Source organism: Triticum dicoccoides, chromosome 5B (assembly GCF_002162155.2).
Source record: "Triticum dicoccoides isolate Atlit2015 ecotype Zavitan chromosome 5B, WEW_v2.0, whole genome shotgun sequence".
NCBI classification, from domain to species: domain Eukaryota; kingdom Viridiplantae; phylum Streptophyta; class Magnoliopsida; order Poales; family Poaceae; genus Triticum; species Triticum dicoccoides.
Genome location: NC_041389.1, coordinates 710,973,730 through 710,989,553, shown reverse-complemented (window position 1 = coordinate 710,989,553; position 15,824 = coordinate 710,973,730). Strand labels below are relative to the sequence as shown.

The window sequence follows — 15,824 nt, the reverse complement described above, 5'->3', positions numbered from 1 at the left end:
GAATTGTTGTTATGATGCTAGGAAAAGTGATTGAAATTATCGTTGATCAAACTTATGCACTGTGCTAGCATCACACTTCATAAATTATTTCTTTTATCATTTACCTACTCGAGGACGAGTAGGAATTAAGCTTGGGGATGCTGATACGTCTCCAACATATATATAATTTATGAAGTATTCATGCTGTTATATTATCATTCTTGGATGTTTTACAATCATTTTATAGTCATTTTATATCATTTTTTGGTACTAACCTATTGACATAGTGCCCAGTGCCAGTTGTTGTTTTCTGCATGTTTTTTACATCGCAGGAAATCAATATCAAACGGAGTCCAAACGCAATGAAACTTCTGGAGGATATTTTTGGGCCAGAATACATCTAGTGGGCCAAGGAAGCACCTGGAGGGTGGCTCGAGGGGAGAAACACCCACCAGGGCGCGCCAGGAGGCCCAGGCGTGCCTTGGTGGGTTGTGCCCACCTCGGGCGCCCCCTGAACCGCCTCTTCGCCCTATAAATTCCCAAATATTCTAAAACCCTTCGGGGTAGCCCTAGATCAGAAGTTCCGCCGCCACAAGCCCTCTGTATCCATGAGATCCAATCTAGACCCCGTTCTGGCACCCTGCCGGAGGGGGGAATCATCTCTGGTGGCCATCTTCATCATCTCGGCAGCCACCACGATGAGGAGGGAGTAGTCCACCCTCAAGGCTGAGGGTTTGTACCAGTAGCTATGTGTTTAATCTCTCTCTCATGTTCTTAAGATGTCACGATCTTGATGTATCGCAGGCTTTGTTAATATAGTCGGATCATATGGTGTTTTCCCCTATCTATCCTTTGTGATGAATTGAGTTTTTCCCTTTGAGATTTCATTGTTATCGGATTGAATACTTTTATGGATTTGAGAACACTTGATACATATCTTGCAATTGAATACTCGTTGTGATAATGGGGTTTCGTATTGACTCACTTGATATATGTTTTGGCACTCAACTCGCGGATTTCCAAGGTGACATTGGGTAATCTATGCATAGGGGTTGATGCACGTTCTTGTCTTTGTTTCTCCGGTAGAAATCTTGGGGCACTCTTTAAAGTTCTTTGTGTTGGATTGAATATTATAAATCTGAATTTGCTTGGTGTTATTTTAGTACGAACTCTAGGATAGGTCGAACGGAAAGAATAGCTTTGTGTTATTTTAGTACGAACTCTTGAATAGATCGGACGGAAAAAATAGCTTTGAGGTGGTTTCGTAACCTACAAACAATTCCGTCTTATGTTCTCCGCTAGATAGGAACTTTGGAGTGATTCTTCATCGCACTTTGAGGGATGGTTATACGATCCAACTATGTTAGCATTGTTGAGAGATAGCACTAGTAAAAGTATGTACGCTAGGCCTCATTTTCAAGCATTGCAATACCGTTTCTGTGCCCATTTAATATTTTCTACCTTGCTGTTTTTATTTATTCAAATTATAAAAATATATTTCTACCATCAATATTACACTTTTATCATCATCTCTTCGCCGAACTAGTGCACCTATACAATCTGCCATTGTATTGGGTGTGTTGGGGACACAAGAGATTTCTTGTATTTGGTTGCAGGGTCATTTGAGAAAGACCATCTTCATCCTACACCTCTCACGGGTTGATAAACCTTAGGTCATCGACTTGAGGGAAAATTGCAACTGTTCTACAAAACTCTGCGCTTGGAGCCCAACACGTGTCTACAAGAATAAAGTTGCATAGTAGACATCATGCAGCCGCGTGGAGAGAAGTGGGCTTGACCCACGTCCGAGTCCGTGACAACCCACGATTAGATGTCTCAGATCGTGGCCCAGCTGTTAGAAACTCTTTGTTATTGACCGCAAAAATAAGCGCATAGGTGTGAGCTCGGCTCAACTCATTCCCGTGACGCGCGGCACGGTGCATCGCATCATGACGAGGTGTGGCGTCGCAAGGCGAACGGAGGAGGAGTGCACAAGGGCCTCTTCTATTCTGAAGCTCCAATAGCATGTGAAAGAGAAACCCTTATAAGGAGGTCCAACTCCTCTCCAACACCGATGTAGGCTCACAAACAACTCTGATTAAGAAGACCACCAAAACACATGAGAAGTGGACAGAGTTGGCGCCAACCAACACCTCCACAAAGACCATCAGTCACCTATCATCGCTACCGCCTAGGCACCTCTAGGCAACTACGACTCCGCGGTGACATGGCGAGACTCAAAAGAGACATGTGGAGCATGCCGAGGAAGAGCTGGCAACTAAAGCACTGCCTCGACCCTGTACCGCTGGCCATCATGATCGTTGCCAAACTGGACACCACACCACCATATTGGTGGTTAGGTTCAAGTTCGCACTCTGAATCTTCCTCTTCCTCGGCTTATAGAACTCTTTCACTTCTGTTTTCGCCTTGAAAGTGGTAAAAATGATGTTTTTTGCAACTTTAGCTGCTTCATCCTAGGTCTAACACTAATATCTAAATCGAGACAAATACAGTGAAGGTAACTAATTCAACACCTCATATTCCTTTAGTCCAAAGGTGGCTGCCCGTTGGGGTATGGACCACCCTATGGGCCAGTGCCATCGCCGCCGCCGCCGCATGCTCTGGCGGTGGCATCAATGAATTGAAAATGCTGATCTTCCTCGTCGTTGCGGGATGCTCTGCCACCTTCCTTGTCGTCGTTGTCGTGGGGATTTACTGTGCTCTCTCCGCCTCCGCCTACTGGTTCTTTCGCCGACATGGGAAAGAGGAGAGGAATCACGAGAGGGGAGAGAGGGAGGCCACCCTATCGGAACCTAACCAACCCTAGGCTCCGACCGAGCGGCGTCCCGGTCGAGCCGTTATCGGCTGACCGCCAGCTCTGCTGCCATGTGGCCGCTTTGCCATGTTAAAAACTGCTCATTTTTTTGTCGGTGTTTTGTGTCACAGTCAAGCAATAGCGTTCGATACATTTTGTCACATTTTGAATTGTCGTGTTTGTTTGTAAGTTGGGACACAATTGTGGTGGTTTTATGTATTGCACTTACACTTACAATTTCTTATTGAAAATATTCTTAGTGATGTTTTCCTTGTGAAATACATTTTTTTATATATTTTGTATCCGCGTACAAGATGCAAAATCACATTCCCTAAAAAAAAATGCAAAATCACACAGTACGCAAAGAGTCCTCCCATGAGTATGAGCAGGAAAAAAAACACATAACTTTGTGGCGAGCCTCCCTCCTCGTGTCTCGTCTCTCCCCATCCAATTCCAGCCGCCGCCGCCGACGCCGACGCCGACGCCGATGGACACAATCCACACTCACTAGCAGCAGATCCAAGCTGACCATCCAATCGAATTCAGCGGAGGGGAATCAAGGAGGAGTTTGGGGGGAGTCGTCGGATCCATCCATCGAGGTGGCCGCGCGGCGAGGCGGAGCTCCCCGTCCCGTCCAGATCGGCGGCCACGCGCGGGAGGTGGGGAGCGGAGCGCCGGAGGAGCTGCGGCATCGGAACAGAAGGCCGCCGCTCGATTGATTCTGCCTAGGGTTTCAGTCAATCGGTCGGCCCCGAAATCCCCAAAATGGAGTCGCCGCCGCCCAAGTTCATCGCCGGTCAAGATCACGACGACAGAATCAGCGCGCTCCCCGACCACCTCCTCCTCGACGTCCTCGAGCGCCTCGACCTGCGCGAGGCCGTCCGCGCCGGCGCACTCTCCACGCGCTGGCGGCGCCTCCCCAACCACCTCTCGCGCGTGCACCTCGACGTCCCTCGATTCCAAGGCGCCACGCCGCTCGAGGCCATGGACGCGTTCACGGGCGCGGCACGGGCGCTGCTGACTCTGGTTCCTCTGGCCGAGGGGGAGTGCGTCCGTGGTGCCCTCAGGGTCCTCATCCTCGGCTTCTACATGTCTTCCCCTCACCTGAGCTCCATAGCCCGCCTCGTCGAGGACATTGTTAGCTTGGGCCAGACCGAATGCCTTGAGTTTTGCATATCCCCACTGCCCGTGAGCAACACCGCCTCGCTGCTGGCTGAGATTGGGCAGCAGTTCATGTCCTTCTCCCGTGCCTACCCGGTCGCCTTCTCGTGGCTCACCGGGCTTACACTCCAGCACCATTCGCTTGGGCATTCCGATCTCACCAACCTCATTAGCGCTTGCGGTGGGCTTAGGCACCTCACCCTCAGAATCTGCAGGTTGTTAGAGGACTCCTCGCTCAAGATCGATGCACATCATTCTGGGATCCAGGAGCTCAAGTTCGTATGCTTTAGATGCACACGGATCGAGCTCGTCTCTCTCCCGAAGCTTAGGGAACTACAGTGCCTATATTGGCCCTACGAGAACCCCCCGGTGCACTTCGGCTATGTTCCAGAGCTTCGTCATGTACGTCTCTCATCTTTTGCCATGGCGTGGCAGGCGCCATTCGCGCTGAGCGAGTGCCTGTCAAGGAGTGCCATGAACCTGTCGAAACTGTCTCTCGATTTTTCCCACCAAATGGTAAAGTTAATTTGTTCACACGTCATTAGTATTTTCTGCATCTACATGTCATATTTTCTTCTCTACCAATTTCAGCTGTGTATATCTGTTCTCCTTGCTGTAGATTTGGATTCAGCCAGAACATCCGAAGAACCTTGCTCCCATATTTAGAAACCTAGCCTCTGTGTATCTTTTCGGAATCTTCCTTGAGTGTGATCTTAGCTGGACCCTGTTTATCCTTGAGGCTGCACCTGCCCTACTGAATATTGCAGTAAGTGTTACTTAATCTTCTTTTTAGTTTAGTCCACATCTTAGCTTGTACATGACTCATTCTACATTTTTAGCATTAAAACATACCAGCAAGTTGATCTACTTTCCAACCACTCACCAACTTGATCACAAATACTAAAAGTAGTGCATACAAGCCACATTGCAGTTTTGCAGTAAGACAATGTCCATGCATGACAAAACAAAAAACTGCTGGATCGTATCTCATGTTAGAGTTCTCCAAAAATCCGTCCTATGTTTCTTCGACAAAAGGAGGAAAGGCGTAACCTCTGCATCAAGTGACGCACTTAGCCCTCTCGATTTGAATTTTTTATTACAAAGTATCTTGGTTGAATGAAACATTGGGAATATAGCTCTAATTTCATAGTAACCCTACAAGCATATTCATGTCGTACGTCACCTAGGATTTAATTAGTTCATGCAAATTCCTCCAAAAAATTCTACAGGGGCCTGAACTTATATTTAATTGCAATTTTTATTACATACGTTGTCCTGCATGGGTTAGTGGCGAGTTTAATTAACACGTGTTTTCTATATTTATGCCCTTATGTGAAGTTATCTCGACATTCATGTGTCAAAACGCCCGAGCATAGTGCCGAGAAGACCAACGTGGTGTGGGAGCCATCCAAGGATTTGAAGCACGTGAACTTGAAGCTTCTGTCAATCTTCGGGTGCGAGGATGAAGACAAAGTGACAAACTATATAAGGCTTGTCATGGAACGAGCTGTGGGGTTGAAGAGAATCGAACTGGACAGCGAATACTTCTGCGAGGACTGCAATGCCATTGACCTTGAAAGATCCAAGGTGCATAAAGCTAGCATGCATCGGATTAAGGAGCGACTCACACATGGATCTTCCTCGTCCGTGGAGATAATAATTGTATGATGGATATGGTGAAGGAATGACAAGTCTGGTAGCTCTCGCATTGCAGCAGCCGGAGTGGTGACTGTGTATGATGGACGACAACCAGTCGTAATTTGAATTTCTGTAGTTATTAGTGGCCTGAGAGTACTTGATTGGTGTGGACCTCGCAATGTAGTACAGTACTAGCTAAATTATTCGTGTACTGCAATATGGATGCATGCTTCTCTCTTCCAGTTTACCGATAAATTGACTACCTTAGTGCACGATGTTTTGTTTACCTGGTGGGGGCATCATTCAGACTCTTCACTTGTAAACCTGGATGGATGCGTGTTTGCCTAGAGAAAGTATTATTGACTTAACTTGAATTCTAAAATTGTGTAGTCAATATAGAGAAAGTATTTGTGCACCTTTTTCCCCATCTTCTACTGTGAAATTCCATAATATGCAACTGACCTTGGGAACTTTCTATAGTAATACATAAGCTTGGCCTTCAAAGTTGTGTAGTTATGGTATCAACCAACATCTTACTGAACACATATGCACATAAAAATGACCGGCAGGAGATCTCATAGAAGAGCAAGCGTTCAGCCAGAGAATACACACAGTCTTATTGAATCACATAGAAGAGCTTATATGATAGTATCTTCTTCTCAAAGGACTCTAGCAAGCATTATCCAGCTAGCAGGAACATAATCTTTATTCCACCATATGTTGTTACGGTATTCAAAGGTTGCATTCCCCATATGTTGCTGCAGCCCGTGCTGTTGATCGTCCTCCGCCATTCCTAGTTGGATTCACCATCATCTTGTTGTATCCCTACTGAAGAACTAGTTGCCTCAAGGAGCTATTGCACCCGATGTCAACAATACACATGACTCAATTGATTATCGCCAGAAACAAAGTGGCTTCCGATGGAAGGTGCAATTCAGAACATTATCCATAAAGTGTTTCAGCAGCCTTTCTTTGAAAGTTCTCATGGTATTTGATACCAACATCCATATACCCAACATTTCTGAAATACCACAAAGATAGTATTGAGAAATCAATAACCTGCTTTGTGCAAATTGCGAACTGAAATAAGTCTGAAGTTATTTTACAAAAAATAGTCTACTGGTCGATCTGTATCTTATGGTATGCACTTTCGAAAAGATTTTATCAGTATCGAATGTTAGACGATAGGCTTAAGTTGTAACGTGACATTGTCACGATTGTGATTATGTGCGTGTGTGTTATCTTGTAACTTAAGGCAGCTGGTTAGAGGCGATCCCTATCTTCTGTAGATATTTTGTATAGCTTGGATGAGGGGCCAAGCCCAAAACCACCTGCCGTATCTTGTACCTTGTTGAGCATATAAGCACGCATGCGTCCCTGCCAGGAGGCATACGCTTCATACCAAAACCTCTAGTTTCTTACATGGTAATCAGAGCCTACCTTAGATTCATCCATGGCGAGCTCATTCGCAAATACGTTCCCCTCATCTCCTTTTGCACACATCGCCACAGAGAAGCTCTCGAGAGGGAACGAAGCCCTCTGGCGTGCCACCGTCCTCTCTGCCATCAGGGGGGCGCAGAAGGCGGACTTTCCCGATCTGGAGCAGGAGGTGCCGCCCATGTCGATCGAGGTTACTAGCAGCGACAGCAAGACCAAGTCGAAGGCCCCCAACCCTGAGTTCGGCACCTGGTACGCTCACGATCAGCAGGTGTTCTCCTACCTGTTGACTACGCTACCACGTGAGATGGCCATTCAGGTGGCGACTTGCCACACCGCAGCAGAGCTGTGGAACACCATGCAGGGGATGCTCACCTCGCATACCCAAGCGCGGTCTGTCAATGTCAGGATTGCACTGGCGAATCTTCAGAAGGGCAACTCCACCATTACAGAGTATGTTGGTAAGGTCAGAACCCTTTGTGATGAATAGGTTGCATCAGGGAAGAAGGTGGACAAAGAAGATGTGGTGTCGCACATCCTTGCCGGGCTGGAGGAGGAGTTCGACCCCGTGGTGTCTGCCATGTGCTCACGGGTCGAACCGGTGACTATCCCGGAGCTGTACTCGCAGCTACTGAGCTTCGAGACACGTATGAATCTTCGCGGGGGAGCCTCCCAGTCCTCCGCGAACGCTGCATCACGTGGGCGCTTCAACAACTCCAACAACAAGCAGAACAACAACGGCGGCGGCGGTGGTGACCGCGGTCGCGCCTTCAACAACAAACCAGGCGGCGGCGGTGGTGACCGCGGCCGGAACTTCAACAACAAGCCAAACGGTGGTGGCGGCCGTGGGAACCCAGGAGGAAAGGGTGGCGGCTTCAACAACAACTCCGCCGCCAAACCAACGTGCCAGATATGTGGCAAAGTTGGGCATGTGGCGTGGAAGTGCTGGAAGCGCTACGACTCCTCTTACCAGGAAGGGGAAGAACGCTCTGCCAATATTGCTGCTCCTCAGTACGGCATAGACACAAACTGGTATATGGACAATGGTGCAACTGATCATATAACCGGTGACTTGGAGAAGCTCACAGTCCGGGAGAGGTACACCGGCAATGAGCAAATTCACACAGCCAACGGATCAGGTATGGCGATTAATCATATTGGTCATACAACTATCTATACCCCAGATCGTGATCTTCACTTGAATGATGTCCTTCACGTTCCGGAGGCCACTAAAAATTTGATCTCTGCAAGTAAACTTGCTCTTGATAATGACACTTTCGTTGAAATTCACCCTCATTTTTTTCTTGTCAAGGATCTGGAAACGAAGAGGGTTCTACTTCGAGGCAGGGGTAGGAGAGGTCTCTATCCTCTCAAACACATCGGGAGAAACGTCACGAAGCATGTGCTAAGTGTCACCAAGCCATCTTCGGACTAGTGGCACCGACGTTTAGATCACCCATCTTCCATTGTTGTTAGAAAGATCATTAGTGAGAATAAACTACCATGTGCTAGCAATGATGATAATAAGTTTGTATGTGATGCATGCCAAAAGGGCAAAAGTCACCAGCTACAATATCCTCAATCTATGAGTGAATCAAAATTTCCTTTGGAACTTATCTTTTCTGATGTGTGGGGTCCTGCCGTTGAATACGATAGAAAGAAATATTATGTGAGTTTTATAGATGATTTCAGTAAATTCACATGGATCTATCTTATCAAACATAAGTCTGAAGTTTTCCAAAAATTTCATGACTTCCAAAACCTTGTTGAACGACAATTTGATCGAAAAATCCTAGCTCTCCAAACAGATTGGGGAGGGGAGTATGAAAAGTTGAATTCCTTTTTCACCAAAATAGGAATTTCTCACCATGTCTCCTGCCCTCATGCTCATCAGCAAAACGGGTCAGCTGAACGTAAACACCGTCACATCGTTGAAGTTGGCCTATCATTGCTTGCTCAAGCCTCCATGCCCTTGAAATTTTGGGATGAGGCCTTCATTGCTGCTACCTATTTAATCAATAGGATGCCAAGCAAAGTTATAAACTTTGAGACTCCACTCACTCGATTATTTGGTGACACACCAAATTATTCTTCCCTACGCATATTTGGTTGTGCTTGTTGGCCGAATCTTAGGCCTTACAATACTCATAAACTCCAGTTTAGATCCAAACAGTGTGCCTTCCTAGGATACATTAATCTTCACAACGGATATAAATGCCTAGATATATCTACAGGCAGAGTCTATATTTCCAGAGACGTGGTATTTGACGAAAACATCTTTCCTTTTTCCACCTTGTATCCTAATGCGGGTGCACGGTTGAGAGCCGAAATTCTTTTGTTACCACCGGAGCTTTTGAATCCTACTGATCAGGGGGATGATAGTGTTGATCATATGGTTAATGGTGCTACTAATCCGAGTTCTGATGCTGCAGGAAACAGTAAAAAAAATGCAGCAGAAAATGGCAGTTTGCACCATGATTTTATGCAGCACATCAGTCCAAACCTGACCGGCGCAGAACACGAGAATGATCCGGCTGCGGCTGCCGATCCCGAGAGATCTGGCGGCGCGGGATCCTGCGCGCCTGCGGCGGCAGGCGCTGATCTGGCGGCTGGCGGGTCCGCTGCTACCGTCTCTGCGTGCCGCACGTGTCCTGGTGGGACAGACACGACTGCGTCGTGTAGCCCCGCTGCCTCTCCGTGTCATGATGACTCTGGCGGACGGGCCCACGGGCGTGTGTCGCCTGTCCCCCAACCCGCTTTGTCGCCTGAGCGGGCGCGCGATCCCACATCCGACCGCGTGTCAGCGAGGCGGATCGCCTCGTCTTGTCGCCTGCGCTGGCGCGTGATCCAACGTCCGCCCGCGCCTCAGTCGAGGCGGATCGGCCCGCTGCGCCTCGTGGATCGTCCGTTGCGCCTGGTGGATTGTCTGTGGCTGCTGCTCCTGTGCACCCCAATACACGAGCCCAAAAAGGTATTTTCAAACCGTTGGTTCCCACAGATGGGACGGCCAGGTATGATAAAAACTTTAAATTTGCAAATATTGCTGCTGCTCAAGAACCTAGAAGTGTGGCAGAAGCTCTAGGAGATAAAAACTGGCAGCGTGCTATGGAAACAGAGTATATGCTCTCATGACAAATAGAACTTGTCATTTAGTTCCTCCAAAGTCAGGGAGGAATATTATAGATTGTAAGTGGGTGTATAAAATTAAAAGACACTCTGATGGCACTTTAGATAGATACAAAGCTAGGCTAGTTGCAAAAGATTTCAAGCAACGCTATGGCATTGATTATGAGGACACATTTAGTCCAATTGTTAAAGCTGCCACCATTAGACTTGTTCTGTCTATTGCTGTCACCAGGGGATGGAGTCTTCGCCAACTGGATGTTCAGAATGCGTTCCTACATGGCGTTCTCGAGGAGGAGGTTTACATGAAGCAACCACCTGGTTTTGTCGATGAGACTAAACCTCAGTATGTCTGTAAGTTGGACAAAGCTTTGTATGATATGAAACAGGCACCCAGAGCTTGGTACTCCAGGTTGTGCACAAAATTACAGCAGCTTGGTTTTCGGCCCTCCAAAGGTGACACCTCCTTGTTCTTCTTTCAGAAAGGGAAGGTGAATATCTATATGCTCATTTATGTAGATGACATAATTGTTGCTAGCTCCTCACCAGAGGCTACCTCAGCTTTACTCAAGAATTTGAAAAATGACTTTGCACTTAAGGACTTGGGAGAGTTACATTATTTCTTAGGCATTGAGGTGAAAAAGATACCTAATGGGATTTTGTTGACTCAAGAGAAATATGCTAATGATATTCTTAGACATGTGGGCATGAAGGGGTGTAAACCTTGTAGCACTCCTTTGTCTACTACAGAAAAGCTATCCTTACATGAAGGGGAGCTGTTGAGTCCAGAAGAAGGAACTAAGTATAGAAGTGTTGTTGGTGCACTTCAATATCTGACATTGACAAGACTTGATATATCTTTCTCTGTTAATAAGGTTTGTCAATTTTTGCATGCTCCCACTTCCATGCATTGGACAGCTGTTAAAAGAATATTGCCCTATATCCAAGGGAGTGCTGGAATAGGACTGAAAATATGTAAGTCATCATCAACCACAGTAAGTGCCTTTTCTGATGCAGACTGGGTAGGATGTCCTGATGACAGGAGACCCACTGGTGGGTTTGCTGTTTTCCTTGGTTCTAATCTTATATCATGGAATACCAAGAAACAAGCAACTGTTTCCAGATCCAGCACAGAGGCAGAATATAAGTCACTTGCAAATGCAACTGCTGAGGTAAAGTGGGTAGAAACTTTGCTTGATGAACTGGGAGTTGAAAGACCACGAGTCTCTTGTCTGTGGTGTGATAATCTTGATGCAACATATCTTTCTGCGAATCCTGTGTTTCATGCAAGAACAAAACACATAGAAATTGATTTTCATTTTGTTCGAGAAAGAGTTGCAAGAAAGCTTTTGGAAATCAGGTTTATATTCCTGCAGCCTGTGCTGCTGATCGTCCTCCGTCATTCCTAGTTGGATTCACCATCATCTTGTTGTATCCCTACTGAAGAACTAGTTGCCTCAAGGAGCTATTGCATCCGATGTAAACAACACACATGACTCAATTGATTATCGCCAGAAACAAAGTGGCTTCCGATGGAAGGTGCAATTCAGAACATTATCCATAAAGTGTTTCAGCAGCCTTTCTTTGAAAGTTCTCATGGTATTTGATATCAACATCCATATACCCAACATTTCTGAAATACCACAAAGATAATATTGAGAAATCAATAACCTGCTTTGTGCAAATTGCGAACTGAAATAAGTCTAAAGTTATTTTACAAAAAGTAGTCTACTGGTGGATCTATATCTTATGGTATGCACTTCCGAAAAGAATTTATCAGTATCGAATTCAAATTTCAGACCTGTTATACATGAAATTAACCTACATTCCAAGCTGTCATTCTCAGTTTTCAAATCTTTTCTTATTCAAAGGAACCAGACATTTGTTCTCTCTATATCTTCAACACCGATGACTATGTATATACCGCCATTATAAATCTAATGAAGGTTGAAGCTACACCTCCCAATGCGTCACAGTAAACAAGGGTTCAATATTGTCTTCTTCAAAGCCACGGAGGTCGTTTGGTTCTTGTGATCTCAACTGGATCGGTGTCTGCTGGGTACCTAGGTAAATCTGCCACACAAAGCTTCTTGGGATGCGTCTCTGACATTACTTGTGGTGTCACAGGTGATGAAAAGTCTGCGAGGTCGATGATAGTCTTCTCATGGTTACAGTCCTGCCGTGCCCTACACACGGGTGGGTTGAGGGTGATCCCTTTTGATACCGATCCGTTTCATTTCCTTCTAGGTAGAGAGTTCCATGTGCTCTCACTTGATTCTGTCACGCTCAATTTCATAAACTTTTTTGCCTACTTACACATGAGTAGGAGTGTCTCTATCATCACACATGCCTCCTGTCGTCGCCGCTGCAGGTCCGCCTCCTCTCCGGTGGCCCTAGGGCCATGGGGGCGTGGTGGATCTCGGCAAGGGTCGGCGGGAGGGCTCCGTTTTTAGTCGTTTCTTTCAGTTTTGCTAGGGTTTGTGTCCTGCTCAGGAAGACGAGACGGCGGCGGCTCTCTGAAGATGGAATAAAGGTCTCCCCGCCTAGTCCCCGTTCCGGCGGCGCGTCTAGCACCGTTGGTGGGCGTGTGGAGGTGTGTCTCCGGCGGATCTATCTTTGGTGGATTTGCTCGGATCTCGTCGTTGTTCGTCTACGTTCGCGTGTCTTCGTATTGGATCTTTCTGATCTACGTTATTCTTCATCTGCGGCGGTTGCTGTTCTGGTGCGCTGGTCCTACGGGGCCTTAGCACGACGACTTCCCGACTGTCTACTACAACAAGTTGTGCCCGACTCCGGCGATGGAGGGGCGATGACGGCGGCGCGCCTTCGGCTCGCTTCAGTGCTGGTAGTCACCGCTAGGTGGTCTATGGAGCTGGATGTAATTTTTATTATTTCTGGTATTCGTTGTACTGCCATGATTGAAGATGAATAGATCAGAAATTTTCTCGCAAAAAAAATATGCGTCACAGTAAACAAGGGTTCAATATTGTCTTCTTCAAAGCCACGGAGGTCGATTGATTCTTGTGATCTCAACTGGAACGGTGCCTGCTGGGTACCTTGGTAAATCTGCCACACAAGGCTTCTTGGGGTGTGCCTCCGACACTACTTGTTGTGTGACAGGTGAAGAAAAGTCTGCGAGGTCGATGATGTTCTTCTCATGGTCACAGTCCTGCCGTGCCCTACACGCGGGTGGGTTGGGTGGTGATACCTCTTGATACCGCCCCGCTTCATTTGCTTCTAGGTAGAGAGTTCCATGTGCTCTCACTTGATTCTGTCTCGCTCAATTTCATAAACTTTCTGCCTACTTACACATGAGTAGGAGTGTGCTATCATCACACATGCCTCCACCCTTCTAGGTACAGAAGGGAGGTGTGCTTACCAGGTCGGAGTCAGACAGCAGGCTGGACGAGGCTGAGGTTGATGGTGGAGGCGTCGACGGACAGCGAGTTCGACGGAGACGAGGACGCTGTTGGATGCGAAAGAAGGCACGAGCGACGATCACAGGAAAGTAGTTCGAGGTAGCTTTGCACGGCGACAACGACGAACCTCGAGGCAGGGACGGACGACGCAGGCAACGGGGAAGATTGGCTCCTCGACGCCGTTCAAGGCGGTGGACCGCGACCTCGCCGGTGGCGACGGATGACGCTGACGACGGTAGACAGAGGGAGAAATGTGGGGGAATGGGATCTAACTGTTGCGGGTGGGGATGCGATGAATAAGGGCGTGTATAACAGTGATGGGCGCAGGGAAGAGCCTCCCACCACAATACATGCGTGGTAGGCGCCAACGTGAAAAAATATAGTTGTGGCAGGTGACAACAAGAACCCACCACCCGTGCTCTGAAAAGATTTGAATTTTTTTGGCGCGTGGGTACCCAAATATAGTTGTGGCGGGAGATAGTAGCTGCTCGCCACAGCTGCGCAAGGTAACTGTGGCGGGCACGCAACTTCGCCCGCCACATCTGCTAGTCACACGTGAAGGAATTCGAAATTGCATAGCTATGGCGGGTCTCCGGCCGTGCCCGCCACTGTTACATGCATAGCCGTGGCAAGCTCCTTTTTATCACCCGCCACTGCTTGTTTTAAAAAATAGTTGTGGCAGGCGCACCTCCTCGCCTGTCACTTATTTGGGTTCATCTATAAGCCCTTTCTCAGTAGTGGGAAGAAGGAAGGAGGAGAGGAAGAAGATAATGAAGTGAGAGGGGGAAGAAGAAGAGAAGAGGGCGTGTGTCAATAATACATGTCGCTAATACCCACTGCCATGAGTGGCATGCAGTTTCACCACATGCAAATAATATATGGTTGGCACTCTTCAAGTGGGGGTTGCACTAGTGGCGAAAGCCGCATTGCCGCAAAAAGCCGCTACCATCGATGATGTGCTGTTTTGCCACAAGCCACTAATAGTATATGATTGGCACTCTTCGGATGGGGGGCTAAATTAGTGGCATTGGTGAAAGCTGCACGCCACTAATAGCCACTACCAATGGTGGCATGCGGTTATGCCACACCCCACTAGTAGTATATGATTGGCACTCTTCAGGTGTGGGAGGGCAACACTAGTGGCTTTAGGGTAGCCGCACGCTGCTGGTATCCATCTTGTTAGTGGCACGAGGTCTTAGGGCACATACTGTTGCTGGTATTTTGGCATGTCACCGTTGGCGTGCCATTTTCAATGTGCAACGGTAATAACGAAATCCTGTAAAGGGGTCCTGCACTAGTGCCGATAGGGGCCTAATTCCCAATGGTGATCATGTTTTCAAACGCCATGGCCCGAGGGCTAGGAAACATGCACTTTGTGGGGAAGATGAGAACGTGGACGACATCTTATTTAGATGCATCCTAACTCAGTTTGTGTGGCCTTGCATTTTAGATGTCTTTAGGTGCAGGTGCCTTCTACAATCTTATTTGTGGAATTACTCATGCCTTTTTTAGGGTTATGTGGCATGACTCCATGCCTCTTGCTTTTTTGAGATTTTTTTATCCATGTGTTTAGGAGACACTGTAGAAAAGTCGCTCTGGTAAAATAAGTATGTGCTCTAGTAAATTTATTAGAATACTCTATGTGCTTCACTTATATTTTTTGAGCTAGATAGTTTTTGCTCTAGTTCTTCACTTATATCTTTTAGAGCACGGCGGTGGATTAATTTTGAAGAAATTGTTGATCTCTCATGCTTCACTTATATTATTTTGAGAGTCTTTTAAAACAGCATGGTATTTTCTATGATTATAAATTGGTCCAAGAATGATGAGCATCCAAGTTGGGTATAATAAGAACTATCATAAGAAGTGAACTGGATGCTATGATAAACTTGATACTTGATAATTGTTTTGAGATAGGGAGGTAGTGATATTAAAGTCATGCTAGTTGGGTGATTATGAATTTAAAGAATGATTGTGTTGAAGTTAGCACGTCCCGTAGCATGCACGTATAGTTAAAGTTGTGTAACAAATTTGAAGCATGAAGTGTACCTGGCTTGTGCATCCTTATGAGTGGCGGTCGGGGACGAGTGATGGTATTTTCCTACCAATCTATCCCCCTAGGAGCATGCGCGTAGTGCTTGGTTTTTGATGACTTCTAAATTTTTGCAATTAGTATATGAGTTCTTTTGACTAATGTTGACCCCATGTATTATACGCACTTTTACCTTTCCATCATTGTTAGCCTCTTCGGT

General features: G+C 46.8%; 1 protein-coding gene and 1 pseudogene across 1 annotated transcript; both read left to right on the top strand.

Annotated features, from left to right (window-relative positions):
- Window positions 1–3,514: 3,514 nt before the first annotated feature.
- LOC119306807 lies at window positions 3,515–5,847 on the top strand. Its single transcript, XM_037582928.1, has 3 exons — window positions 3,515–4,471; window positions 4,575–4,721; window positions 5,294–5,847. The coding sequence occupies exons 1-3, from the start codon at window positions 3,560–3,562 to the stop codon at window positions 5,621–5,623; spliced, it is 1,389 nt and encodes a 462-aa protein (XP_037438825.1). The 5' UTR covers window positions 3,515–3,559; the 3' UTR covers window positions 5,624–5,847.
- A 1,688-nt stretch (window positions 5,848–7,535) lies between these two features.
- Window positions 7,536–7,674, top strand: LOC119313368 (annotated as a pseudogene).
- Window positions 7,675–15,824: the final 8,150 nt, after the last annotated feature.

What these genes read in the sequence shown, in the direction of transcription:
- LOC119306807 (XM_037582928.1), top strand. Translation starts at nt 3,560, where the DNA reads ATGGAGTCGCCGCCGCCCAAGTTCATCGCCGGTCAAGATCACGACGAC. An exon ending in TCGATTTTTCCCACCAAATG is followed by an intron (nt 4,472 to 4,574) that starts GTAAAGTTAATT and finishes TCCTTGCTGTAG; the next exon opens with ATTTGGATTCAGCCAGAACA. An exon ending in CTGCCCTACTGAATATTGCA is followed by an intron (nt 4,722 to 5,293) that starts GTAAGTGTTACT and finishes CCTTATGTGAAG; the next exon opens with TTATCTCGACATTCATGTGT.